Raw genomic sequence first — 26096 nt, 5'->3', positions numbered from 1 at the left:
AAGTGCGGAGCAAGCAGCCGTTATGTCCCTGTGGCTGGGGAAGGAGGGAGGGTGCCCCAGGCAGCGGGGAGCAGCCTGCGCTGGTGGGCACTGGGTGAGGAATAAAGGGACCTTGGGGGGCCAGGCAGGGGGGCAACAACTAGGCAGGGAAAGTAGAACAGGAGGGGCCCTGAACTCTGGGTGAGGGGCTCTGTGGGTGAGGGGCCCCGGTTCCGCTCTGCACCCCCCCCTTCCCTATCCTTCCCTACCCTTCAAGGACAGGAGGTTTCACAGCTCCCCAGCCACTCACGTGGGCATCACACCACTAGCACCGGGGTAACCACCCCCACGGGGCTGGGTCTGACGCCCCCACAGGGACATGGTAACAATGGGTAACCGTGGGTGCTGCTGCCATGGTTACAGCGTATGGAGGAGTCAAGAGGAAGCGGGGGAAGGGAGGACAACACAAGTAACCTGGCATCTCCCAGATGGGGATCTCAAAGCACTTCCCAGACATCCACTAAGCCTCACACCCTGGGGAGGGAGCAAAGTATCATCCCCAAAGGAGAAACTGAGGCACAGAGCAGGGCAGTGACTTGGCTGAGGTCACCCAGCGAGGCACTAGCCGCACCCCCCCATCCGCCTAATTCCTGCCCTCTCCTGCCCTGCTCCTTCCCATTCCCAAGACCCCTGTGCCACTGCTACTGCCCCCTGCTGGCTGGAATCTGAGTGGCTCAGCTGTGTGTCATAGGCCCAACTCTGCTAGCAGAGATTCTCCTTTCAATCCCTGCTTTTGTACACAGGGACTCTGGGTTCTGGCCCCAGCATGGCTGTGGGGTTCTGGGTGTGCAACAGAGAGACGGGTGTGCAGTGGCTGTGCCGAGGGCTGTCAGGAATGTCTGGCAGCGCCGGGCGTGTGACTAGCAGCCTGGCGGTGGCGTGTGCTGGCGTGTGCCAGGTGTGTCTGTGCACGGCTGTGGGCGAGGGGAGGCAGGGATATAAAGATGAGCTCAGAGCCGGCGGCGGTGCAGAGGAAGCCTTGCCATGCTTGGATTTCCTTGAAGGAGGAAAACACCTGCTGGCCGGTCGCCGGGGAAACCATCACGAGGGAGAGTCCGGAGTCGCTGCGGCTAGGAACGAGCAGGCCTTGGTGCATCCACATCAGCGCAGGCTCCCTGGGGCACGTCTCCCGGCCGGCTCAGTCCCAACAGGCACCGGAGTCTGAGCTTTGAACTCGCCCTCTGCCTGCCCTGCTGCCAGCTGATAAAGCAGCGGCTGGGAGCGCGCAGCGGAGTTGCAGCCGGACAGACAGGAGCGCGGCCGGGGGACCAGGGAAGCGTGCCAGATGGAGCCCCAGCTCAGCGGAGCGGACAATGCCCTGGGCGAGGCGGGGGAGCCGTAAGTGGATTTCTCCTTCCAGGCATTGAGGAGCGGGCTTTCCCCGGGGCCCTAGGGCTAGGGGGATATTTGGGGCATTTTCTTCTATAGGCGCCTATTACCCCCCAATTTTTCACACTTGCTGTCTGGTCACCCTACCGAGGGCTGGCCCCAGCCCTTCCGTCAGCCTGCCCCTGTGGGACACCCCCCGCCCCACCCCCGGGCCCTGAGGAGCACCTTCGGGACGGGGGCTGCAGTGTCTCTCTGTGCCCAAACACCCACATGCCGGCACTGCTAGCATCCGGGCACACGGCAGCCGGGGCTCAGCCCTGCCCAGCCCAGAGGTGCCGGGCTCTGAACTGCCAGGCCCAGAGGTGCAGGGCTCTGAACTGCCAACCAGAGGTGCAGGGCTCTGAACTGCCAGGCCCAGAGGTGCCGGGCTCTGAACTGCCAACCAGAGGTGCTGGGCTCAGCCCTGGCACGAATTAAGCACTGCACGGCAGGGGCGCTGGGACAGCGTTTGCAGTGGGGGAGCTGAATGCCACTGAACAAACCTGTGTCTGATGAAAAGCAGGCGTTCGGATGCTGTCACCTGTAGTTCCAGCGCCCCTGAACGCACATGTGTGGAGAGACATCTTGGTCCAGTCTGTCCTCTCCAGGCTAAACTAATCCAGACTCCTGCCCTGGGGGTGTGTCCGGGTGTGTGTTGGGTGTGATTCCTCTGTGTTCATGTCCTGGGTTCAATTCCTGTCTTGGCTACAGACTCCCTAGGTAACCTTGGGCAAATCTCTGACATGCTCCATGCCTGAGTTTCCTCCTGTGGGGGTGCTCGCAAGGCCAGTCCCCTGCCTGGGAAGGCTGTGCCGTGCCATCTGATAATGGCTGGAAAGCTCTTTGGAGCCCCTGGGGCGGCAGGGCAGGGGTGTGTGGCCTGGAGAATTTGTCTTGCTCTCAGGGCCTGCAGCGTGTTCCTGGGGCCGGTGTCAGCTTCCACGGCTGTGGCCGCCTGGCTCTGCAGCAGGTGGGGGTGTCGGGAGAAAGGGGGGTGCATGGTTCGGGGGGACAGGGTACGAGTGGGGCTGTGGTTTGTGGGAGCGGCAGTGGGAGAGGGTGTCTGAGAGGTGGAGTGTGGAGTGTCCTGGGGTGGGGGTGGGGAGTGTGCACTGGGTGTGTCCCTGGGCTATGCACGTCCCCCACATGTGCCTGGGCACTGCCCCCCTCTGTGTGCTGGGGCCGTGCGATGCAGAGGCATTTCGGACCCAGGCTGCTAAGTTGTAACACACACAGCACAGCTCTCTCCTCCCCAGACATTCAGCAGTGTCTGCCTGCCCCACCCGCCTCGCCACTGGCATCACCCCATTGTGCCGGGGGTATCTAGCCAGTTGCTGCACAGAGCCAGGAGGGGAGGGCACCAGACACGGCCAGTCAGTCCCTTCTGGCAGCATCAAAGGGCCTGGCCTGGCACATAGAGATCAGTAGGGACCCTGGTGGCCTGGAGACGTCACCTGTGCCTGGATCACGCCTGCTCGGTCCTGGGCGTCGCTGTGGGTGAGGCCTGGGACCTGGGCCTGTTCTCAGCTCTGCCACATGCTCCCGGGATGACCTTGGGCAAGTGATGCCCCCACCCCGTGCCTCAGTTTCCCCATCTGTAAAGGAGGGAGAACGATATCTCCACCCCTGGGCACACTGTAGGGCTGCAGCCATTGACTCGTATCAGGGACCCGCTGCTGGATGGGATGGTGTGTGCGCAAAGGAAAATCACTGCACTTACACAGCCCTGTCCCCTGTGCGATTTGCAGTGGGGCAGGAGTATCATCTCCCTGTATCCCAGTTGGGGAGACTGAGGCATGGAAGGGGGCGTGACTTGCCCAAGGTCACTCACTGAGTCTGCAACGGAGCTGGGAACAGAACCCAGGAGTCCTGGCCCCACTCCCTTGCTCTAGGCACTAGACTGTAGAGTTTGGGGTCACACAAGGAAAATGCTATGTGTAAGGACTCCCTTGCTGGGCCTTCCCGCTTTTGACCGCGTCCCCCTGGCCAAGGAAACAACCGCCAGGTAACCCTCGGAAAGGCCAGGCGGATCCAGGATTCAGGCCTTGGGCAGCAGCCAGCAGCCCCCAGGACAAGCAAAGCTCCCCATCCGCAGGAAAGGAACTGGCCAACACAGCCATGGCAGAGGGCAGATAATTCGTCAGCATCTGGGTCTGTGCGTCCTCTTGGTGCTCAGCAAAACTCCCAGTGGAAGCTTGGCAGCTGAACGACCCTGGGATCAGACCCGCTCTTCCTCCCTCCGCTGGGGGGGAGGGTTTCTCATCTGCTCCCCCCAGTCCACAGGTGCGGTTACCCGGGCAGCGTATCCAGGCCCCCAGAACACGCTTACGGGCCCTGTGGTGAGCACACTCCCAGCAGGAAACTGCTTTTTCTGGAGCCTTGCCAGATAATCGCCTGCCCCTGCTGGGCAAATCCTTATCTCGGAGGGGCCGGAGAGTTAGGGAGCAAGGTGCAAACCACCATAAAAGCTCAAGGCTGAGCTGGGGAAAGAGAAACAACCTTGCGGCAAACGTGGGTGACCCCTTGGAGGCCGGCTTGTTTTTCTTTTCCCTTGAACACTGGGAGAAGTCGGACGTTTTGTCGGGCGTGAGACTGGCAGGTGGATTCTGAATCACGGCTCAGCCCCAGCCTTGCGCTGTCCTTTCACCTCCCAGCCCCGCTGTCCTGGCCCGTTCTTACCCTACCTACGTCCATAGACATGATCCCCGCCCCACACAGCAGGGGAGATGGGCCCCCCTCCCCGCCCCACACAAGCTGAAGAACTAGCTGCTATGCGTAGCGGGGCCCAGCCACTCAAAAGCAGCATCAGGCAGCCACAAAGCACGAGAAGGGGGCTCTGTCAGGGTGTCGTAGGCTCAAAGACACTGTGGTCCAGTGGAGAGTGCTGGGCTAGAGAACCCCTGGCCGGTCTGGGTGCTCCCTGGGCTCTGTTCTCGGCTCTGCCACTGGCCTGCAGGGTGGCTTTAAGCAAGCCATTTGGCCTCTTTGTGCCTCAGTTTCCCCACTTGTACAATGGGGATAACAATCCTGACCCCCTTTGTGAAGCGCGTACAGATCGACTGGGGTCAGTAATATTCATCCATCCTGAATTCACAGCTGTGGGCTGCGTCAGTGAATTGTTCGGTGGAAGCCAGCCAAACCCCTGCGCCAAAGACTATCCACCAAACCCCAGTTAAGAAGAGATTCTCTCTCGGTGTCTCTCTCGCCCTGCAGTGTCGGGGCATTGTGCCCTAGTATTCTTCATTATTTAACATGAATGTTGCAGCAACATCTAAAAGCCACAGCCAGGCGGAGCCCCAGCGTGCTGGGTGCTGTACGAATATAACAAAGGACAGTCGTGTTTCATGGGTCATGGGCTGGGTAATACCAGGAAAAGACTCCATGCCTGTAAAACGAAAGGGGCTCTTTCTAAGGAGGACCATGTATAGAGGAGTTGGAGCTGCAGCAGACATTCCAGCCCTGTGCACCCAGACTGACTCCGGGTGCCTCCCCCAAACTCCTTCCTCCAGCCTGTGCTCCTCCCTCCAAGTTCCATGCTGGTTGCTAGAAGCCCCTACCCCAAAGAACTCATGCCAGAAAACGAGAGGCCAGAGGTGGGTGAGAGAGGTGGGGTGAGACACAGAAGCTGGGGTGATAAATAATGAAAGGGGATCATTCCTAGCCGGTCAGTAGAGCGATCCCAGCTCTCCCCGCGTAGCTATTCTCACGCTGAACTTCCCCCTCCATGTTACCAAGGAGGGGAGTTTTGAGGAGGGCCGTGCAGGACAAGGTGGTGGCTTTGTGGAGCTGTTCCCGCGTCCGCTCGCAGGGGAAGCATGAGGGTGGGTTGGCAATAGGCGGATCTATAGGGCAGGGGTACGCTGGGGAGGGCTTTGAGCCTGTGACACACCATCTGCTTTAAGGCTCTTCGCCATCCCTGAGCTCACATCCCTGAGCTGTGCAGCCGTGGATCCGGCCTGCGCTGTCCTGGGGACAGCAGCCTCGCCTGCCCAAGTCTCCCACAGGGTCTCCCTGCCCGCCCCCACCCATGCATGGCAAAGCCCCCCCAGCAAAACACATAGAGCGGCCAATATCCCTTCTGAGCACCAGCCAGTAACACCCTCCTGCCAGGGGCACGTTGGGGCTTCTGCTTTGCTGCTTAACGCTGTCTGCCTGCTGGTGACCTCACCCTCCCATGGCCTGTCTGAGTGGAGATTGCAAGCCCCCTGGGCTGGGACCTCAAAGGCACCTAATTCCCACTGATTCCAATAGGAATTAGGCATCTCAATACCTCTGAGGACCTGGGCTTGTCTGCTTTGTTACGGCTGTACAGCAACCAGCGCAGTGGGGCCTGGTCCTTGGCTGGGGCCAAAAATAAATAACAACAGCACAGGCTGGCCAGCATGGGCCCAAACGGCTATTTCTAGCCCTTCCTGATCCCATTCGAGCTCTGCTGGAAGCCAGGAGATGAGCACGAGGCCCGGAGCAGTACAGGTTGTTCTCCTCTCTTCTCAGCAAGCTAAGATTTAAAAACCCAAAGCCCAGATCCGCCGTGCGTCCCACTCATACCACCAGAAATAGAAACTCTCCAGGGAAGGCAGGAGTCCAAATAGACCGCTGATGTCAGGAAAGGGACGTGACGCACAGAGAATGGGCCTGAATTCGGCTCCTACCCAGCAGATGCTACAAAAGCAAAAGGCATTCTGAGTGCAAATGAGCTGTCATTTCTGACCTGACGTGTGTAAAATACACGGGGTATATTTAGCTGCTTGCCAGACATTGTTCCTGCTGTGACATCTAGCTGTGGTGACTATAGAAACAGCTCTGAATAAGCTCTATATGGCCACAGCTTTGCTACCATATATAGGGCTCTCCCCACACTGAAATGTGGCCGTCTCTGGGGTGGAACAGAGCAATGCAGCTGGAATTCCAGCCACGGCTGCTTCCCCTGCATGAAGGATTTAACGTCACTGCCCTGGTGCCTTCGCCACCAGCCCCATGCTACAGGCTGTCGGACAGTGGCACTGATTTCCACAAATCAGGATAGCCCCCCTTCCTGTGGGTGCTGGGCTGTATACCTCGGGCACTGAAAGCGCTAATCATCCTTGGCACAGTTGGCCATCCTCATCTCTGTCCAGTGCATGAGGTGCACACAAGTAACTGGCATAGACCAGGGTCTTTTCCCAGCCCCTTCTGCCCGCCACCAGGGGTAGATGCAGCTTCTACTTGTGCATGAGAAATTGGAAAAGGCTCCTAACCCTCCCCCCTCCGCCCCCCCCACACGCACCACCACCTTCTAGTGTGCACCAACCACACTCAGCAGACTGGAGAGCTTGGTGTGTGTGTCTCCTTTCACTCCATTGGCTCTTCTGCCTGTGCCGGGTGTCCCAGTAACCAGCACCGCCAAATGGCTCACTCCCAGAGTCTGGCCGATGGAGGCAGACTCTTCAGCGCCCTGCTCAGATGAAGTGCTGTCCTCAGATAAGCATCTCTGAGGCTGCCTTCTCCCAGGGAGCCCATACAGTGGGTGGCATCTAATCAGTTACACCAGTGTGAATCCAGAGTCACTTCACTTGACTTCAGTGGCGTGACTCCGAATTTATGCCTGTGTCAATAAGAGCCGAATCTGGCCTGCTGGTTTGGTGCGGGGGTGTGGACACAGTAATACTAGAATAAAGGTTTCTGTTACTGGTGTAGCTGATTTCCCTTCTCTTGTATTGGTGTACAACATTAGGGTGTTGTATCACTTGAACTATACCAGTACAGCCCCAGAGAGCCGCGTTCGTGTGTAAACAAGGCTAAGGCCGGTTATGATGAGGCTGTCTCCCAACCTAGTGGGCCAGAGTCGGCGTCAGGCTAGCAGGCTGGCTGGACGGCTGGTGTGATCCTGTAGAAAGCCCGGTGCTCCCCTGTCCCCACGGGAACTGTCCAGCTCCCTGTAGGGTTGCCAACCCTCCAGGATGTCCGGGAGTCTCCAGGAATGAAAGATGAATCTTTAATTACAGATGATGTCATGTGATGACACCTCCAGGAATACGTCCAACAAAACCGGCAACCCTAGCTCCCTGGGAGAGCGACACCCGCTCTGCTGGAGACACCCCGGGAAATGCCGCCCCGTCGGCCCCGGAGCCCCTCCCACAAGCACTATGGGGCCTGGAGTTGGGAAACAGCGAGGCCGTTCTTTGCTGTGTCGGGGCCAGTCCAAACTTTCCCATCACAACTGCGGTTCGACCGGCGCTTGAGGGTTCGACTCAGGGCTTCTCTGCGTGATGGGAGTTCCCTTTCCCCGGGAAAGCGCCATTTTCACGGGCAAACCCCCAAATGCCTCCATGGTGCCTTGGTCGCTATTATCCTCTATGGGGTGGGCTTCCCAACTGGACTTCATCTCCCAGGATGCACTGGAGCCAGGGACTCCCAGGATGCCCTGCCTCCCTGCCCCAGAGAAAATGACATTTATTTTCAGGTTTCAGAGTAGCAGCCGTGTTAGTCTGTATCCGCAAAAAGAACAGGAGTCCTTGTGGCATCTTAGAAACTAACACATTTATTAGAGCATAAGCTTTCGTGGGCTACAGCCCACTTCTTCGGATGCATAGAATAGAACATACATAGGGCTACCATATGTCCGGGTTTCCCCGGACATGTCCAGCTTTTCGCTCTTTAAATAGCCGTCCGGGGGGGATTTCTAAAAATCTAAAAATGGCTGGGATTTCCCCCATCAGCTATTTAAGAGCGAAAAGCGGCTGACAGGGCGGCCGAGCGCCGCTCGCATTGGGGCCTCGGCAGCCAAAGCCTCTTCCCGGCTCCCCCCATCCCCTGCAGCCTTAGCACGCCGCCCGGCAGCGCTGGGGGCGGGGCTGTGCGCCTGTGAGGGAACGCAGTGGGGCTGGCAGCGGTGGCCAGAGCCCCTCCTCCACAGCCTCAGCACGCCGCTCGGCAGCGCTCGGGTGGGGCGGGGCGGGGCGGGGCGGGGAGGGGCACGGAGCCAGACACCTGCTCAAAGCCGAGCGGCCCGGTAAGGGGGCCGGGGAGTTGGAGAAGGGGGGCAGTCAGGGTACAGGGAGTGGGGGGGGTTGGATGGGTCGGGAGTTCGGGGGGGAGCTGTCAGGGGGCGGGGGGTGGGAGGGAGTGGCTAGGGGGCGGGGCAATAAATAAGAAGATATTTATACATACAGAGAACATGAAAAGGTGGAAGTACCCGTACCAACTGTAAGAGGTTAATTAATTAAGGGAAGCTATTATCAGTCAGGAGAAAAACTTCTGAAGTGATAATCAAGATGGCCCATTTTGGACAGTTGACACGAAGGTGTGAGGATACTTTAACATGGGGAAATAGATTCAATTAGTGTAATGACCGAGCCATTCCCAGTCTCTGTTCAAACCTAAGTTAATGGTATCTAGTTTGCATATTAATTCCAGTTCAGCAGTTTCTCGTTGGAGTCTGTTTTTGAAGCTTTTCTGTTGCAAAATTGCCACCTTAACATCTGTCAGTGAGTGATTAGAGAGGTTGAAGTGTTCTCCAACTGGTTTTTGAATGTTATGATTCCTGATGTCAGATTTGTGTCCATTTATTCTTTTGCGTAGAGACTGTCCGGTTTGGCCAATGTACATGGCAGAGGGGCATTGCTGGCACATGATGGCATAGATCACATTGGTAGATGTGCAGGTGAACGAGCCCCTGATGGTATGGCTGATGTGATTAGGTCTTATGATGGTGTCCCTTGAATAGATATGTGGACAGAGTTGGCAGCGGGGATTGTTGCAAGGCTAGGTTCCTGGGTTCGTGTTTTTGTTGTATGGTGTGTGGCAACGTTTTCGGAGGGAAATCCCCCCGTTTCCCAGCAGCACGGCTGTGCCCGGCCCCGTTACACCCCAGGGGCGCTCCCTGCGGAGCACGGCCGTCACATTCTCGCAGGGTCACTGCAGCACCGGAGAGGAGACGCGTATGCCCCGCTTGTGGCTCTTGCTTGTGATTTTTCCCTTGGTGGAGGGATAAAGCCACCGCGGACAGAGGCTGCACGTTGTGCTGGGAAAACACAGTACTCCCATAGAATCAACAATGATTCACTGTCCTTTGCCATCTGTAAGGCGCTCAAACTGCTCTTTGGAGACGGGAATGAGTTAAGTATCAGGGAGGGAATCCCCATCAGGAAGAAAACCGAGGGGCAGAAAAAGGACGTGAAATTAGGTAATGCAGTGAGGCAATGAAAAAGAACCTGCCTCCCGAGCCCCTCTCCCCCGTGTCCAGAGCTGTCAATCCAGCATGACTGAGCTGTCCCTGCGACCGAAGGACACTGGTCAATCGGAGCGGGTTCAGAGAAGAGCCATGGGAATGATGAAAGGATTTCAATATCTTCCACTGTTGTAGGCAGCGTTGTCGTAACCGTGTCAGTCCCAGGATATTGGAGGTAATAACTTTTATTGGACCAGTATATGGCTTATTACCACAACCCACCCTCCTTTTTGTCCTATGGCTACAGAGGTGTTTACGGGCCACATCACCTTGAGCGGGCCCTTGAAATATGTGTTAACTCCTTATGCTAAACAATCTGTAGTTAGCTGGGCCAGTACATTTCCCAGCCCCGAAGAAGAGCTCTGGGTAACATTGAAAGCTTGTCTCTCTCACCAACAAAAGATATTACCTCACCCACCTTGTTTCTCTACAGGACTGGAAAACCCGCGCTATAATGACAGACTCAAGGAGTGCAATCTATTTAGCTTAAGAAAGAGAAGGTTAAGGGGTGACTTGCTTACAGTCTGGGGAACAAATATTTAATATTGGAGGCTTCAATCTAGCAGGGAAAGGGTTAGCACAGTCCAATGGCTGGAAGTTGAAGCTAGACAAATTCAGACCGGAAAGAAGACCCATTTTTGACGATGAGGTTAATTAACCACTGGCACAATTGACCGAAGGTTGTGGTGGATTCTCCATCCCTGACCATTTTTAAATCCAGCTCAGATGTTTTTCTAAGCGATGTGTCTAGGAACTACGTTGAGGAAGTTCTCTGGCCCGTGTCATGGGGGAGGTCAGGCTGGAGGATCACAGTGGTGCCTTTTGGAATTGAAATCTCAGGATCTGTCAATAATCTGCCCAAGAGCTGGAGCTGAGACCTCGCAGGATGAAGTTTTATCATGTGGAGGGTCTCGGGGGGCCGGGGGATGAACGACCCAGGAATCACTAGGTAAAGGGCTTGGTCCACATTTTTTCAACTAAATAATTTTTCCTTGAAAAATGCCCTTTTGGGGACCATTTCCCCCAAAATAGGTGTTTTTCAAAATAGCACCACAGAATAAATATTTCCTCATTCTTTTTGATCGACAACGTTACCTGTGGTTCCATTTTTTGAAATGAGACATTTTAAAATGTTGTTTTTTTAAGTTTCAAAATAAAATTTGTGTTTCTGGGAGAAACAACAACAACAACAACAAAACAAAAAAACATCCTGCCCTAAAAGAACACCAAAACTCTTCAAAAAAAAATCTTATTTTGAAACTAGATCAGTGATGAAAAATGTTGATTAAAAATGTCTGCTCGTTCTGGAAAAACAACCATATTCTGTGGAAATATTGTGCAGGTAAATCAGAGCCGCCAAGTCCAGATGTTCAAAAATCATGAGACTGGCTTAAAAATTGACTTTTAAAGACATAGGTTTTTGACTTGCTTTCGAGCCACTGGGGCAGGGCCGGCTCCAGGCACCAGCGTTCCAAGCGGGTGCTTGGGGCGGCAATCTGCAAAGGGCGGTAGTCTGTGTGGTTTTGCCCCCCCCAAGCAGCGTGCCGAATTGCCGCCGTGGACGGCGGGGGCAGTCCGTGTGCCATTAGGGCAGCACGTGCGTTTCGGCAGCGGCAGCTTAAGACGGAAGCTGCCGCTGAATTGCCGCCGCGGCGGAAACACGCGTGCCGCCCTAACGGCACATGGACTGCCCCCGCCATCCGCGGCGGCAATTCGGCGCGCTGCTTGGGGCGGCAAAAACAGTAGAGCCGGCCCTGATTAGGGGTTACCTTTCCAGTGTTTCTCTGCAACCACAAGGGCTAGAAATGACTGTTCTTTTTTTATTACAAGCTGTGATTCTCTCATATTCACATGACTCCAGGAGCTGGGGCTTTAACCAAAACAACAGTTATGGCCAGTCTTGCAAGGCTGGCAACACTGCACCCCATGCTGTAGCCCTGGGCTGGGGAGTGTTTGATTCAGTGGTTGCTCACTAAAGGCACACGTGGTCTCTGCTTTCAGAGCAGGATCTGCTTGGGCAGAGACTGGGATGTGAGATCAACACTCAAGCGAGAGGAATGTGCTGGTGGCAAATGGGCCATGTGCTGGCAGTAAGTGTGTTCGTTCTCTGGGCCCGGCCCTTTAAGGAAATGGTATTTGGGAGCAACGCCTCCCTACAAACTCGACTGGGCTGGTCCCAGCAAGCTGGGCCAGCTGTATACAAGACATCCCTTCCCAGCCAGCTGGGAGGAGGCTGCAGGCTGAGGGGCAGGGACTGGAGGAGCATCGGCGCCAGGCAGAGGAGCGTGTGAGGCAGACAGGCTGGAGCGCAGCAGGGATCCGGAGCCCAGCAGAGCGAGTGGGAACCCAGGGGAGCCGGGGTGGGACGCGACCCCTCCGCTGTCTCAGTGATGAGGTACAGGGCGCGTGTTGGCTCCGATGGGCTCTGATCTCAGACGCGGTGGGGGTGCTTTGGCCCACGTGCAGGATCCGTACAGGGGGTGGGAAGGGGGTACTGGGGGCCCTAAGGCACAGCTCTGAGCCCCCCACTCTGCAGCTCAGGCCCGTCTCCTGTTCTCCCCCGCCCCCATGCTCCCAACTCCCACTCAGCAACAGAGACTCAAAATCCCTTTGCTCTTAGTAGAACAGGGGTCGACAACCTTTCAGAAGTGCTGGGCTGAGTCTTCATTTAGTCACTCTGATTTAAGGTTTCGCGTGCCAGTCATACATTTGAACGTTTTTAGAAGGTCTCTTTCTATAAGTCTATAATATAGAACTAAACTATTGTTGTATGTAAAGTAAATAAGGTTTTTAAAATATTTAAGAAGCTTCATTTAAAATGAAATTAAAATGCAGAGCCCCCCGGACCGGTGGCCAGGACCCGGGCAGTGTGAGTGCCCCTGAAAATCAGCTCCCGTGCCGCCTTCGGCACACGTGCCATACGTTGCCTACCCCTGTAGTAGAGCATCTCGCGTGCCGTGGGATCGCACAGAGCGCTTGTTAGCGATGGGGGAAGCTGAGCCGTAGGCACCCGGGCTATATGGCAAACCAGTGTCGCGGCTGGGAGTCCTCTCCCCCATGCCACCCCATTCGCTCTAACCACTAGGTAACCTGTCCTCCCAGAGCTGTCAATCTCCGTCTCCCAAGTCCGCTCTCTAATTAACAGGCCGCCCTGCCAGAGCTGGGAACAGAACCCAGGAGTCCTGGCTCGCTGTCCTCTGCTCTTCCCGACAAAATCCCACGCTGTCCAAAGAGGCCTGCGCTAACACACAGCTATAAATACTCCGCCGGCAGGGCCTTTGATGAGGAGAGTTCTGACGGGGATGGGAAATGGGCAGTTCTTTTCCTTTGCATGTTTGACGACACCGGGATGTTTCTATCAGGCCCCAGCTGCTTTAGAGGAAGTTGCAAGAATCCCTGCAGTGATGGGATAACCTTCCCCCAGGGGATGTTCCCTCCTGACCCCCATGATTCAAGGTCAGGTCATGCCATGCCCTGAAGCATGAGGGTTTATCCCCCTTCTTTGCCTTAGGAAGCGAAAATCAGAGGCACCATAATCTAGCCCGTACTGAGCACCCTCCAATTCCATTGCTCTGGGTCAGGGCTTTAGAATGTGCCCGGATGGTGTTACCATCTGACATGCAGGATATTACACAAACTGAAACTGATCTTGCGCTGTAGCAACACAGTATTATTAACTTCCAGCTAATTACAGCCAAACCTCGTTAATTCCCCTAATGGGAGGGACGCTTGTTGTGAATGATTAAATGTTGTGAGTTAGCAAGTAAATGAATAAACTCCTTAAAAAAAAATAATGAAAAGGCAGAAAAATGGACTTTGTGCTTTTGTTCCGCCAGTTGGCGGTGTGATCACCGCTGACACTAATTGGTGCTGTGCTGGGGGGGATGGATTCTGCTGATGCAGTGTGGTTGGGCTGATAGGGAAGTGGAGTCGGCGTCAGGACACCAGGGTTCTACTCCCAGCTCTGCCATTTGCCTGCTAGGTCACCACCTCGCCCTGTGCCTCAGTTTCCCCATCTGTAAAATGGGGATAATGATACTGCTCTCCTATGTAAAGCGCTTTGGGATCTGCTGATTTGATGTGCTGTGTGAGAGCTCACAACAGCCTCCCTCTGCAGAGAAGCGGGAGATGGGGGAGCCCGTCCGGCTCTTGTGCAGATTGGCCAGGCGAGGCTCGGCTGGGCCCAGTTGTGCAGCAGCAGCTCTGGGATTGGGGCCATTTGATGCTGCCCTCTCTTGGCTGTGGGATTTTCACGCAGCTTGTCGGCCCTTTTGCTCTGTTCCCCTCACCCCTCTGCTGTGTCTGTGAATCCGTCTTTTCAGCAGGGGTGCGTCTCACCCCGCCTGTCCCCAGGCCCGTCTGATCGGCCTGTCTGGGAACAAGGGGTGGGTGGGGGAACATCAGAAATGGGACCAGGCCGCGTACTGCACCTGGCCGTGGACAGGCCTTGCCACAGTCCATGGCAGGACAGGTCAGACTCCTAGAGGAGGTGCAGCTGGGTACTGAAGAGCAGGTACCCACCCCCCTAGTGCAGCCCCCCAGGAGAGCCCTGCCCCCTCCCCATTAAGATCAGCCACAGAACCTCTTCCCCAGGGTCTGAACTCTAAAGACCCCCCAGCCAGGCCCAGGGGATGGAGGGCAGAGAGGGCAGGGAGCCCGTGGGCATCACTCAGCTGCGATGGGCGCCTGTGCGCCGATGCCCCACATGTTTCTCCATGGCCTGGGGTAGCTCCACCGCTGCTCGTGGGGGAAAACAGCCTGTACATCAAAGCGGGGCTGGCTGGGGCACGCGGGGATGGCCATTGCATGCATGTGACAGCAGGGACCCCGGGAGTGATGGCAAGGGGTGGGCAGTCTGCACTGATGCCCCTTGCACAGGGCGCTCTGCGCTCACCTGGTAGCTGCCAGCCGGGGCACTAGGTGAGCAGGAAAATGAAATCCCCCCCCACCCCTCCACCTTGGGGAGATGGGGGGCAGAAAGGAGGCTCCTTGCTGGGGCCGCCTGTCACTCCACCCTGCTCTCTGCCCTCCCCAGCTGCCTGGCTGACCCTGCCGCCAGCTCCGGGAAACTCAAGAAAAGCAAGAAGAAGATGCTGGAGCCGAAGAAGTGGCAGAGCCTGGAGGAGACGGGGAGCGATGCCCCCCAGCCAAGGAGACGCCCCAGCCTCTCCAGGTGAGGCCCTGTCCCTCCCGCAGGGACCTTCCCCAAGAACAAGCCCCCCGCCCCAATTCCTTCTCAGGCTCCTCACACCTGGGCCCAGGCAAGCTACACTGCCCTGGAAAGCCACACAGTCACAATGCACCCCCCTCTCCCACCCAGACCCTCCTCAGCACCTCCCCGCGCTGCTAGGGCAGCCAACTTTCCAATCGCTCAAAACCGAACACCCTAGCCCCGCCCCTTCCCCGAGGCCCCAGGCTGGGGATGAGGGATTCGGAGTGCGGGAGGGGGCTGCGGGTTGAGGCAGGGGGTTGGGATGCAGGGTGGAGGGGGTGAGGGCTCTGGGCTGGGGGTGCTGGCTCTGGGGTGGGGCTGGGGATGACGGGTTTGGGGTGCAGGGGGGGATCAGGGCTGGGGCAGAGGGTTGGGGTTCAGGAGGATGAGGGCTCTGGGCTGGGGTGCTGGCTCTGGGGTGGGGCTGGGGATGAGGGGTTTGGGGTGCAAGAGGGGGCTCTGGGTTTGGGGGGACTGGGGCAGGGGATTAGAGTGCAGGCTAACCCCACGCGGATCCCGGTCAGAGGCGGTGCTGCAGGGCTAAGGCAGGCTAGTCCCTACCTCTCCTGGCCTCGCGCTGCACTCGCGCCAGAAGCGGCCAGTAGGTCCGGCACTAGTAGGCGGTGGGGGCAGGAGGTGCCACGCAGGAGGCTCTCGCCCACAGGCACTGTCCCCCCAGCTCCCATTGGCTGGTTCCCGGCTAATGGGAGTGCAGAGCCGGTGCATGCAGAGCCCTGTGGTCCCCCTGCCTAGGAGCCGGACCTGCTGGCCACTTCCGGGGCGCAGCACAGAGCCAGGGCAGGTAGGGACGAGCCTGCCTTAGCCCTGCAGCACCGCTGACCAGACTTTTAATGGCCCGGTCGGCGGTGCTGATCAAAGCCGCCAGGGTCCCTTTTCGACTGGGCGTTCTGGTCCAAAACCGGACACCTGGTCACCCTACATGCTGTCTGCCTGCCCCCCGAGGCCAGCCCTGCGGGGACCCCCCCACACCTGCCTCTCTCACCTTTGGCATCTGGTGCATTTCAGATCAAAGACCTATGACCCATCCTTCTCCAAAGAGACCGAACAGGAGCCGACGCTGGGCAGGCAGAGGGCCACCTCGTCCGCTGTAAGTCCCCCCCAAACTGGGATGGGGCACGGGGGGTGGGGATGTACATTGAGGGTTGGGATGGACACCAGGGGTTAGGATGGATGCTAGGAGGGGTATCAGGGGGTTTGGGATGGGTACTGGGGGTGGGTTTGGGATACCTCGGGGAGTTGGGAGGGGGCGCTGGGGCAGGGGTGGGATATCTGCGGGGGGGGGTTGTGATGCCCGCAAGGGGGGTATTAGGATGGGTTGCTGGGTGGGTGGTTGGCACCGTCCATTTGCCAGGGTACCTGGCATTAGCACTGGGCTGTGCCAGCTGCTGGAGGGACGGCTCTCCTGGAGCGGGATTGGCAGTGCCAGGCAGGTCCTGGCGGATCCATCCCCCCAGCCAGCCAGGGGGAGATCTGGGACAGCTCCCCGTGTGCCCACAGCCTCCCTCAGGTCCTGCGGGTGCCTCCTCCCCTGCCCCCCGCCGCCCCCATGGGATCCAGGGGGCCCGTCCTAGTGTCAATGCACATCTCAAGCTTGGCTGATAGCCCTTGGGATGGGACCCAGTGGGGGGGCTCTGAGCTGGCCCCAGGCTGATGGCAGCCCCAGCAGAGACCCCAGGGCCCGTCGGGGGGAGGGGCTCATTCTCCAGGGCTGATCTTGCCCCTGCTCTCCCCAGTTAGCCAAGCGCCTGGCGAGCTACCACAAGGCCTTCAAGGAGATGCCCGAGGAGGAGTCTCTACTGGACAGTGAGTGCCGCTCCCCCCAGCCTCCTTCCTGCCCCCCCACGCCTTGCCCACTCACCCGCCCCTCTGCCCCTCGCCTGCAGGTGTCTCCTGTGCCTGGCAAAGGGAAGTCCCCTATCACGGGCGCCTCTACATCTCCCAGAACTACATCTGCTTCCACTGCAGCATGCTGCTCCGGGACGTCAAGGTAGGGCCCCTGCGCTGGGGCACACGCCACGCCCCACGGCTGCTTACGTGGGCTGGTAGCATGTATGTGTGTGGGGGGGGTTGTGCAGTGGGAAGGAGGTGGGGGGACAGGCATGGGGGGAAGGGGATAGGAGGGTGTAACATTGCAATTCTAGCAGGACCCAACTGAGAGTGCCAATTCAGAATCAATTGCTTAAAACAGGGCAGTTACAGCCCAGGGCTGGGGTTTTTCCACCTCTAAGGCAAACCAAACCAGCCAGACTAAGAGGACTTTGGTCTCACCCCACTTGCTAACTGCAAGTCACACAAGCAATTCCCTTAGACACTCCAGTTTCCCAGTATCACCACCAGGGCCACTCGTTATGGGGACGAATGGTTATGAAAACCAATACCCCAGTAAAAGAAAAAAGGTTCTCCTGATCCCATAGGACCAAGCCCCAGACCCAGGTCAATATACAAATCAGATCTTACCCACAAATCACACTGTAGCCAATCCTTTAGAATCCAAAATCTAAAGGTTTATTCATAAAAGGAAAAAGATAGAGATGAGAGTTAGAATTGGTTAAATGGAATCAATTACATACAGTAATGGCAAAGTTCTTGGTTCAGGCTTGTAGCAATGATGGAATAAACTGCAGGTTCAAATCAAGTCTCTGGAACATCCCCAGCTGGGATGGGTCCTCAGTCCTTTGTGTAGAGCTTCCATTCGTAGCAAAGTCCCTCCAGAGGTAAGAAGCAGGATTGAAGACCAGATGGAGATGAGGCATCAGCCTTATATAGTCTTTTCCAGGTGTAAGAACACCTCTTTGTTCTTACTGTGGAAAATTACAGCAAAATGGAGTCACCTGGGCCAGTTCCTGCATACTTTGCTGAGTTGCAAGGCGTATCTGCCTTCTCTCAGTGGGTCAGTTGTATAGCTGATGGTCCTTAATGGGCCATCAAGCAGGCTAGGCAGAGCTAACACCAACCTGTCTGGGAAGTTTCCCAGAAGCATAGCATAAGTTTGAAATACAGACAGTATAGAGCCAATATTCATAACTTCAACTACAAAATTGATACACACATATAGACAGCATAATTGTAACCAGCAAACCATAAACTTGTCTTAGACACCTCATTTGACCCCCTTTATACAAGATTTGGTGCCACTACAGGACTTTGGTTGCACCCATGTTCTATATGGTCCCAGATTATGTCAATAACGTCACAGGGGGACAGGTGTGGGATGTGTGGGTTGTGTGGGGGAGGGGAGGTGGGCTGGGGGAGAGGTGGACGGGATGTGTGGTTGGTGTGGGGGGGCTCCCCCACCTGCCCTGGGTTCTGGGGACGAAAGCGATCAGGGGTTGTCCCTGGTCTCGGGGTCCTCGCCCCTCCCCGAGCAGGAGGGATGCTGTGAGCGATGGGTCCATCACCCGCTGCACCCCTCTTGCCCCACAGGTGGTGATCCCCGTCTCCTCTGTCGCCATCCTCAAGAAGGCGAACACGGCGCTGCTGGTGCCCAACGCCCTCAGCATTCGGACCGCCGAGGGAGAGAAGGTGCGAGCAGAGGGCAAGACATGTGGTGCATCAACCCACCCGCAGCACCGGGAGCAGAGCGAGCCCAGGGCAGCCCAAGCGGTGCCCCCCTCCCATGGCACTGGGAGCAGAGGGAGCCCTGGGCAGCCCATGCTGTGCCCCCCCTTGGCACCGGGAGAGGCACAGGGCAGCCCATGTGGTGACACCCTCCCCCCCTAGGCACCGGGAGCAGAGGGAGCCCCACACTGGGGGCTGGGGGAGTGCAGTGAAAGGCGTCGGTAGTGGAGAGGGGCTGGAGGGATGAACTGATGGGCAGTGGATGGACAAGCGAGCCCCTCTGACCAGCCTGGGACGGAGGTGGGGTGGGCACGGGAGTGGTGGAGGGTGGAGGCTGCGGCTGGGGGTTCCCCAGGAATCAGGCCAATCCCTTCTCCCTCTCTCCTCCCGCAGTTTCTCTTTGTCTCCATGCGGACCCGGGAGGCCACGTACCAGCTGCTGCGATCGGTCTGCAAACACCTGCAGGTGGGGACTGTGCCAGGCGGGCTCGTGTGCCCGTTCTCCTGTGTCTCTGGCCGCATGGGCTGGGACGCTTCTGGGCAGGAGGGGCTGAAATACTAAGGCACATCTGCTAATGCACCCCCCTCCCGATCCCCTGGGCTCCCCTGACGCTCACAACTCTGCCGATGCCCCTCAGTCCCCAGGGCCATGCCAGCCCTGCCCCCCCCACACACAGGCACTGGGCCAATGTCCCTAAGTCCCCACGGCCATGCCAGCCTTGCGCCCCCCTACACAGGCACTAGGCCAACGCCCCTCAGTCCCCAGGGCCATGACAGCCCTGACCACCTCTTACACAGGCACTGGGCCGACTCCCCTCAGTTCCCTCGGCCATGCCAGCCCTGCGCCCCCCTACACAGGCACTGGGCCGATGCCCCTCGTTCCTGCCCCCGGCCCCGGTGTTCCAGACCAGAGGGAGTGGGTCAAGCTAACGTACTCGGTGAGGAAGAAGGTCCCAGAGGTGACCCATCCTGGGAGCCGTCCCCCAGGTCAGGGAAAGCCCCGTCTCCTGTGCTCTGCGCACCACAGGGCTGGGCTGGCCAGCGACTCGAGGGCTCTGCCGCCCGCCCTGGGCTCACTGTCCTCATTCTTGTTCAGGACGGGAGCACGAGCAGCAGCCCCCCGGCCTCACCCGCCAACACCAGCTCCGAGCTCTGCGAGAAGGCTCTGGTAAGCTCCCCGACCCCCTAACTGGCGGCACAGGCTGTGGGCAGCAGGGCAGAGGGGCTGGCGCCACTGTTAGCAAACCATGGAGATTCCTGAGAGCTGGGCCAGCTGCTCCCTGGCAGGGCCAGCTCTAGGCACCAGCTAAGGAAGCAGCTGCCTGGGGCGGCAAATCTGAAGGGGCGGCAGTCCGTCTGCTCTTGGGGCGGCACGCCGACTCTTTTTTTCTTCCCCTTCTTCAGCGGCAGTTCGGCGGCAGCTTTTTCATTTTTTCCTCTTTGCTTCGTCGCTTGGGGAGGCAAACAAGGGAGAGCCGGCCCTGCTCCCAGGCCCCGACAGCGCCCGGCGCTCTGTGCGTTCCGAGGCTGGGCCTGTGCTGCCAGGCGGCTCAATGCCCACTCGGCGCCCGGCTGCCAGGTCACAGGGCAGGGGGGGTGACTCTCTAAGCCCTGTGTGTGCAGGAACACACCTGCCTGGGCACCCTGACGGCTTGGATGTGCCCTTGGTTGCCCGGCTGCTGCCCGGCTCCGGGGGCTTGGGCTTTCCCAGAACTTGTGTTGTCCAGTCCGGGTGGAGGTGGCTTGCCGGCCAGCAATCCTGGCTGTCTGGGGCTTCTCCGTGCCCCCTTCTGCCCCTCTCGGCTGAGCTGCCCCAGTCAGAGAGACCCTGTGGGGCAGCTGGAGCAGCCCAGCCTGTGAGCCCGGGGCACAGCCCAACCCCCGTTCCAAACTCCCAGGAGCGGGAGGGGCTCCGAACCCAAGCCCCAGGCCGAGGCAGACCCCCGAGCTGGCCCCCTGCTCCTCGGTGGCCCCTCCCTCCTTTGCCACTTAAACCCGTTGGCACTGCCCGTGTCTTTGCAAAGCGCTTGGGGAGCCAGGCCCCCCGGCCAGCACGCTGCGCAGGGCATTGTTTTCAAGTCCCCTGCCCAGTGTAACCCAGGGCTCTGGCACCCCTGCCCTTCGCCACAAAGCCCTTGGCCATCCCAGCCCGATCGGATGGCACGAGGGAGCTTTGAGCTGGCCTCATGCTTGTTATCGGACTAGCGCCCCCTGCCTGAGGGTGCGGCAGGGCCCGGCTCAGACACGGGCGCCTGGAGCGGAGAGAGTGGCTCAGAAGCCGCCCTGGGCTGGGAGGGAGCAGCTGGTGGAGCCCAGGACCCACGTCAGCCTGTCCCCTAGCTCAGTGGGTCGAGCGCCCTGCCGAGAGGTGGGAGACCCCTCCTCACATCCTGTGTCTGCCCCTTGGCCAGCTGAACCTGGGCTCCCCCGCATCCCAGCAGGGTGCTCTGAGCCCTGGGCTAACGGTTAAGGTGGGTGGCAGCAGCTCTGAGTGGGGCCTGGTCCAGTCAGTGGCTCCCCGAACATGCGACCGGCTGGGCCCTGCCAAGCGCCCGTCCCCCCGTGTTTGGGACTCGCTCCGGGGCGCAGGCAGGAGTGGGGTATCCAGGGACCCACAGGGAGGCAGCGGTGCCCTGGGCCAAGCATTTAGGTGCCGAGGGAATTTTGTCCTGAAAGTTGAGGCGCTGAGGGAGGTTAGGCACCTGCAGGGAGAAGCAGGAGTTTTGTGCATCTCCGAGGGGCCAGAATTAGGACTTGGGTGTCGAGCTGCTCTGAGCAGCTGGCCCTGAGCGGTGCTGCACCGCGGGAGGGGGAGGGAGAGCAGGGCGAGATGGCAGGAGGAGGCAGAGACCAGGGAGCAGTGGGGGGGGTGCACGGGGCCCTTTCTGTGACCTGCAGCTTTTCCCCTTCCAGACCTCGAGCCAGTCGGACCTGGAGCTGAACCCCGCTGAGTCTGACGGCCTCCTGGACCAGCAAGGTGAGCCAGGGCCCTCAGCCGCGCCCCCTGCCCAGAGCCTGGCTCCCCCAGCCCTCGCACACTCAGCAGCCCACGTGCAAATGAGCGTGCAAATGCAGCAAGGAGCACCCTAGGGGCCTCCCTTCTCTTCCGTTCCGGGCAGCATCCTGCGCCCTCGGCCTGTGTCTGAGCGTCGCAGCGTCCGGCCAGGAACCTGGCTCCACCAACAGTCGCTTGTATTAGGTGGAATGAGTTTGACCAGCCTCCACTCAGCCCCTTCCAGCGCCATGGCGGGGTGGAGCTGGTGACGGCTGGATCTCCTGCCCTGCCTGGGACAGCAGGACCCCCAAAGACAGGCAGAACACGCCATGCCCGGCCCACAAGCCATGGCCCCCCCAACCTCCCTGGGGGCAGCACATGGGAGCCTGGCACCTGGCTGGGCACAGGCAGCGCCAGTGACTGGGTATCCCATTGTGTGTACAGACGGGCTGGGCCCGAAGCAGAGCAGAGAGGATGAGGGCAAGGAGACAGCAGCGCCGAGCACAGGTGAGTGGATCCCTCAGGCCCAGGCTCGCTGGCTTGGCTCAGGGTGGGGGTGCCCAGGCAGGACCCCTCACGCCTGCTCTCCTGTGGGCACGGGTACAGGACACTGGGCACCCGCCTGCAGCCACTCTGGGCATTGTGACAGCTCTGGGCAACTGGGCAGGGAGGTAGCTGGCATCCCCTGCTGCTGAGCCCCAGATGTGCCACCCAGCTACACGTCTGCCCATGGGGCAAAGAGCTGCTGTTGTGGTGTTTGCTGCCAGGCGTTGGCACATCACCCCCTTGCCAGCCCTGCTGCAGGGTCAGGGCCAGTCTGAGCAGGCTGTGGGAGCCTGGCTGGCCTCAGTGCCATCACCTCAGACTGACACCGGGGGCAGGCACTTGGCATGGACCTTGGCTGCCACCTGGTACACACCCCAGGCACCAGGCAGGGGAGCCAGTCCCTGGAGGGGTCTCGCCGTGGCATCCCTATGGGACTGGGGTGATGTACGCCCTTTGGGCTTGGCAGCCCCCGCAGGGAGAGTCCTTCGTCCTCGGGGCTGCAGAGGGTGGCTGCTATGCAGGCTCATGAGGGGGGCTGGGCAGTGGGGGCTCTGGGGGGGGCTGGGCAATGGGGGTTCTGGGGGGAGTGGGGCACTGGGGACTCTGGGGAGCAGGACAATTGGGGCTCTGGGGGGCAGTTGGGGCTCGGGGGGCAGAGCAGTGGGAGTTTAGGGGGGACTGTGCAGTCCTGGGGGGCTGGGCAGTGGCAGGTCCCCCCGATCTCTCCCAGGGTAGCTAAGGGCCACAGCCCTGCCTTCCCCCCATCAGTGACGTCCTTTTCCCGGCAGGGGGCACATGGCCAGGCAGGCAGATGAAGAAGAAGCCCAGGGGCTGGTGGGCACAACTGAGCACCCTCAACGTCGTCATCCTCATCTACCTGCTGCTGTGAGTCCCGGGGCAGTTGGGCCAGCGGGCACCAACGGGGCTATTCGAGTGTGGCACCAGGCAGCGCTAATAGCAGGGCACCGTGTGCCAGTGCCACCCCCCTTAGCTCAAGTGCCTGCGGACTCAGCCTGGTGCTCCTGGCACAGGGGCAGAACGTGCTGGTCTCCGGTTCTGTGCGCCGAAGCCCAGCCGGCTGGCAGTGGCATCCTGGCTGCCGGCTCTTCCCCTGCGCTGGCTCCTGCCCGCGGCTCCCTCCCCTGCTGTGCCTTGCACCGGGCATAGACAGTCCCTCTTGCATCTGGGTGGCATCTGGGGGCAGCAGGCTGCTGTGTTCCCTAGCTCCCCGCCAGGCTGTGCCACTCCCAGAGGGAGCTCGGCGGCTCCCAGCGCTGTGGGGCTAACCGCCGTCACACGAGAGCTTGGAGTTTGCGGTTCTGCTCCGGCAAGCCCAGCTCCCGTGGGCACCCTGCCCTGGGCTCTGGGCACTAAGCAGCTATTCGTCAGCCCGGCTCCGCCCGGGTGAATGCCCCTGCCCGGCGTGCCAGGCCGGCCCGGCTCTCTCTGCTCACACTGCCCTCCCCCCAGGGTGGTGGTGTTGCTGCTGTCCTCGGGGTACATTGGCCTGCGGATCGTGGCACTGGAGCAGCAGCTGATGGCAATGGGGGCCTGGCCGGAGCTCGACCTACAGCAGTGAGTAGCAGGGCCCCGCGGGGGGAGCAGGGAACCAGCGAGCGGGAAGGGCCCCAGCCCCCACTCCCAGCCATGGTCCAGGGGTCAGGGCAGCAGCGGGACCCCAAACCCTGGGTCCCTTGGGCAGGTCACGTCCCCTCCTCGGGCTGCTGTCTCGTGTGTCTGTGCTGGGCCTGGCACAAGGGGAGATCGAGCAGCCAGCCAGCCCTTGCTGGCCGGGCATATTGGGGGACCCCCAGCCCCCCCGATGGAAAATACAGGGCCCTTAACGCAATGACTCCCACCGAGAGCCACGGCAGCTGGACCCCAGCTTGGGGGCTTGGCCCTCCGGGGCGGCACCGCTCCGTTTGCAGGGTCTTTGCTGGGGGCCAGAGAAGGCAATGCCCAGATCCGAGGGGCCGAAGGGCTCTTCGGTGAAAGCCCCCAGCAGGGCTGGGTGTCTGCCGGGGAGTGGCGAGCCGACGGGCCGGGAATCGGGGGCGGGCGAGGAACTGCCCCGCTGTGGCTGTGGCTGCAGTTTGTTTTCTCTGTTTGACATCGGGCCACGGGTTGGGAATGTCCGTCAGCCAAATCTCAATTCCCCGACGAGCCAAGTAAGCGGGACACAAAGAGGGCACCAGCTAAAGGGGGGCAAGTGACCTCCCCATGTGACTTCTCCCTGCCCTGCCCCCAGCCTGGAGCCCCACTGCTCTCTCTGTCCCCTCCTCAACCCATGTTACCGGCTGCCCCACGTTCTGCTCCTCTCACCGCTGCGGTTCCCTGCTGAATGTGCCCCACACTCACCTGGGGACTTGGATCTTCAGGCCCAGGGGAGCGGGGGCAGGGAGGGGAGCAGCTGCCAGGGACGGGAGCCCCTTGCTAGAGTGGGGTGAGCTGGGGAGACCCAGGGGAGCAGGGGGTGATTCCTTCCCCCGGCCCAGCCCGTCTCTGCCTCTCCTGCCCGTGCCTGGCTCCTGCTCCCAGCTGCAGCGGCCCTGTGCCGACCCAGCTCCGAGCGTGGCCTCCCCGCCCAGGCCAGCACCTGCCAGCAAGGCAGGATTTCCCTGGGCACTAACCTAACTGGGGGGGGGGGGGGGAGATTCCATTTACAGGGGAGGGGCTGAACCCACGCTAGGTGCCCAGCCCTGGACCCCTGAGCCAGCCTGTCTTCTCACGCTGTTGCTGCCCCCCGCAGCTGCAGTAATCTGTCCCACTCATTTGCTTAACCAGTTTTCTCTGGTTTATGTAAAGATACAAGACGACCTGAAACCAGGGAGGAGTCAGGCTGCACTCAGCACCGGAGCCTCGTGCCCGAAGGACCAGGCTTGCGGCTGGCAGATGCCACCCCTGCCAAATGGGCTGGAATCCCACGGCTCTCCCCCTCATCCTGAGCTGGGTCTTGCCCTCAGCAGAGCTGGGGCTGATTTTTAAGGAGACCAGGGGAGGGAAATGAACCGACAAGGCCTGGACCAGGAACAACTCCTCGCGGATGAAATGCAGACACAGCAGTGCTGGTGCTGATGCAGAGGACAAGTTGAACGTCTCCTTCTGAGCGGTCGGGCACTTAAACCGTGTGCCTTAAAGCGCCCCTGTGCTGGGTTCAACAGCACACCAGCTTCCCCTTGGTAACCTGCACAAGCCCTGCTGCAACTGATCCCTGCCCAGCCGCAGGGTTTGCAACCTCAGCTGTAACGGACACTGGGCCTGACTGCCCTGAGCAAGCAACTCTCACGCAACCTTCAGCTGAGGCAGCAAAACTCGATGGACTCGGTCCTTGTGCCAAAAAGGAAATGGGCGTTTTCGGCTTCCGCCGGGGGCCCTTGGCCCCTGGAGAGCGTGAGAATATCCAGCTGGGCGGGGAGGGGAGCCCCGCCCGAGTGAGCGATGCTGCCTGGCTCTCACAGCAGCTGTGCAATGCAATGGTGCTGCAAGGCACAAGCCTCCTGCTGACCTCCTGTCCAGCACCGAGCGTCACCCCCTGCTGCTGTCTGAGACACCCTGGGCTCGCGCGTGCTCAGGGCCCCTCCTGGGGAGATGGGGCTCCCTCCAGGCATGGGCTGCTGTGGGAGGCAGCTGCTGTCAGCCTCCAGGGGCCCCAGCCAGGCCTGGAATTCACCTCTGTCCCGCCTGCGGGAGATAGGGCTGCTAGGTCCCCTAGGGGGTTACGGGTCCCCTGCAGCTGTTGGGAGGACCGTGGCAAAGCTTGGGCCGCGGGCTCTGGTCAGTTACAGGCAGGGGGCTGGGGGTCCATGTCATAGCACTGAACCAGTGGGTACGGCCCCCGCCCCATTCGTTCAGGAACCAAGCCCAGCGCCCTGGTGCCCAGCCGGTGCCTAGAGCAGAACAAGGGCCCAAACCAACCCGCTGGCGCCAACCGCCCCAGGCTGGGGTGAGAATCCAGCTCGGCCTCACGCCCTGTGCCGATGGGCTGGACTAGCCGGCCACTCCCCTGCTCTCCATTCGGCTTGGCACAGCCCCTTCCTCCAGTGCCTGGTGCTGCAGGCCAGCACTCAGGGGGTGCCAGGGGAGGGTCTGGGGTAAAGGGCTGGGTTCTGTTATTAATAAAGACAAGCCAGCCCCACACTCCAGCTCCAG

General features: G+C 59.7%; 1 protein-coding gene across 4 annotated transcripts; it reads left to right on the top strand.

Annotated features, from left to right (window-relative positions):
- The first annotated feature begins 1021 nt into the window (after window positions 1–1021).
- LOC117868920 (GRAM domain-containing protein 2B-like) lies at window positions 1022–26082 on the top strand. Of its 4 annotated transcripts, none has more exons than XM_034755311.1 (13): window positions 1022–1377; window positions 14652–14789; window positions 15855–15936; window positions 16583–16652; window positions 16733–16836; window positions 18273–18371; window positions 18801–18872; window positions 19503–19574; window positions 21320–21383; window positions 21846–21908; window positions 22736–22832; window positions 23418–23522; window positions 24753–26082. In XM_034755311.1, exons 1-13 carry the CDS (start codon window positions 1325–1327, stop codon window positions 24766–24768), a joined length of 1035 nt encoding a protein of 344 aa, XP_034611202.1. In that variant the 5' UTR covers window positions 1022–1324; the 3' UTR covers window positions 24769–26082. The 4 variants fall into 4 exon arrangements, with proteins under 4 accessions (XP_034611202.1, XP_034611200.1, XP_034611204.1 ...); XM_034755309.1 differs by having other exon boundaries at window positions 18273–18387; window positions 18799–18872; XM_034755312.1 differs by lacking the exon at window positions 1022–1377 and adding an exon at window positions 11470–12011 and having other exon boundaries at window positions 18273–18387; window positions 18799–18872.
- The last annotated feature ends 14 nt before the right edge of the window (window positions 26083–26096 follow it).

The sequence above is a fragment of the Trachemys scripta genome, chromosome 22 (genome assembly GCF_013100865.1).
Source record: "Trachemys scripta elegans isolate TJP31775 chromosome 22, CAS_Tse_1.0, whole genome shotgun sequence".
NCBI lineage: Eukaryota > Metazoa > Chordata > Testudines > Emydidae > Trachemys > Trachemys scripta.
The sequence above is the reverse complement of the archived record's forward strand: the minus strand, read 5'-3'. Positions and strand labels throughout refer to the sequence as shown.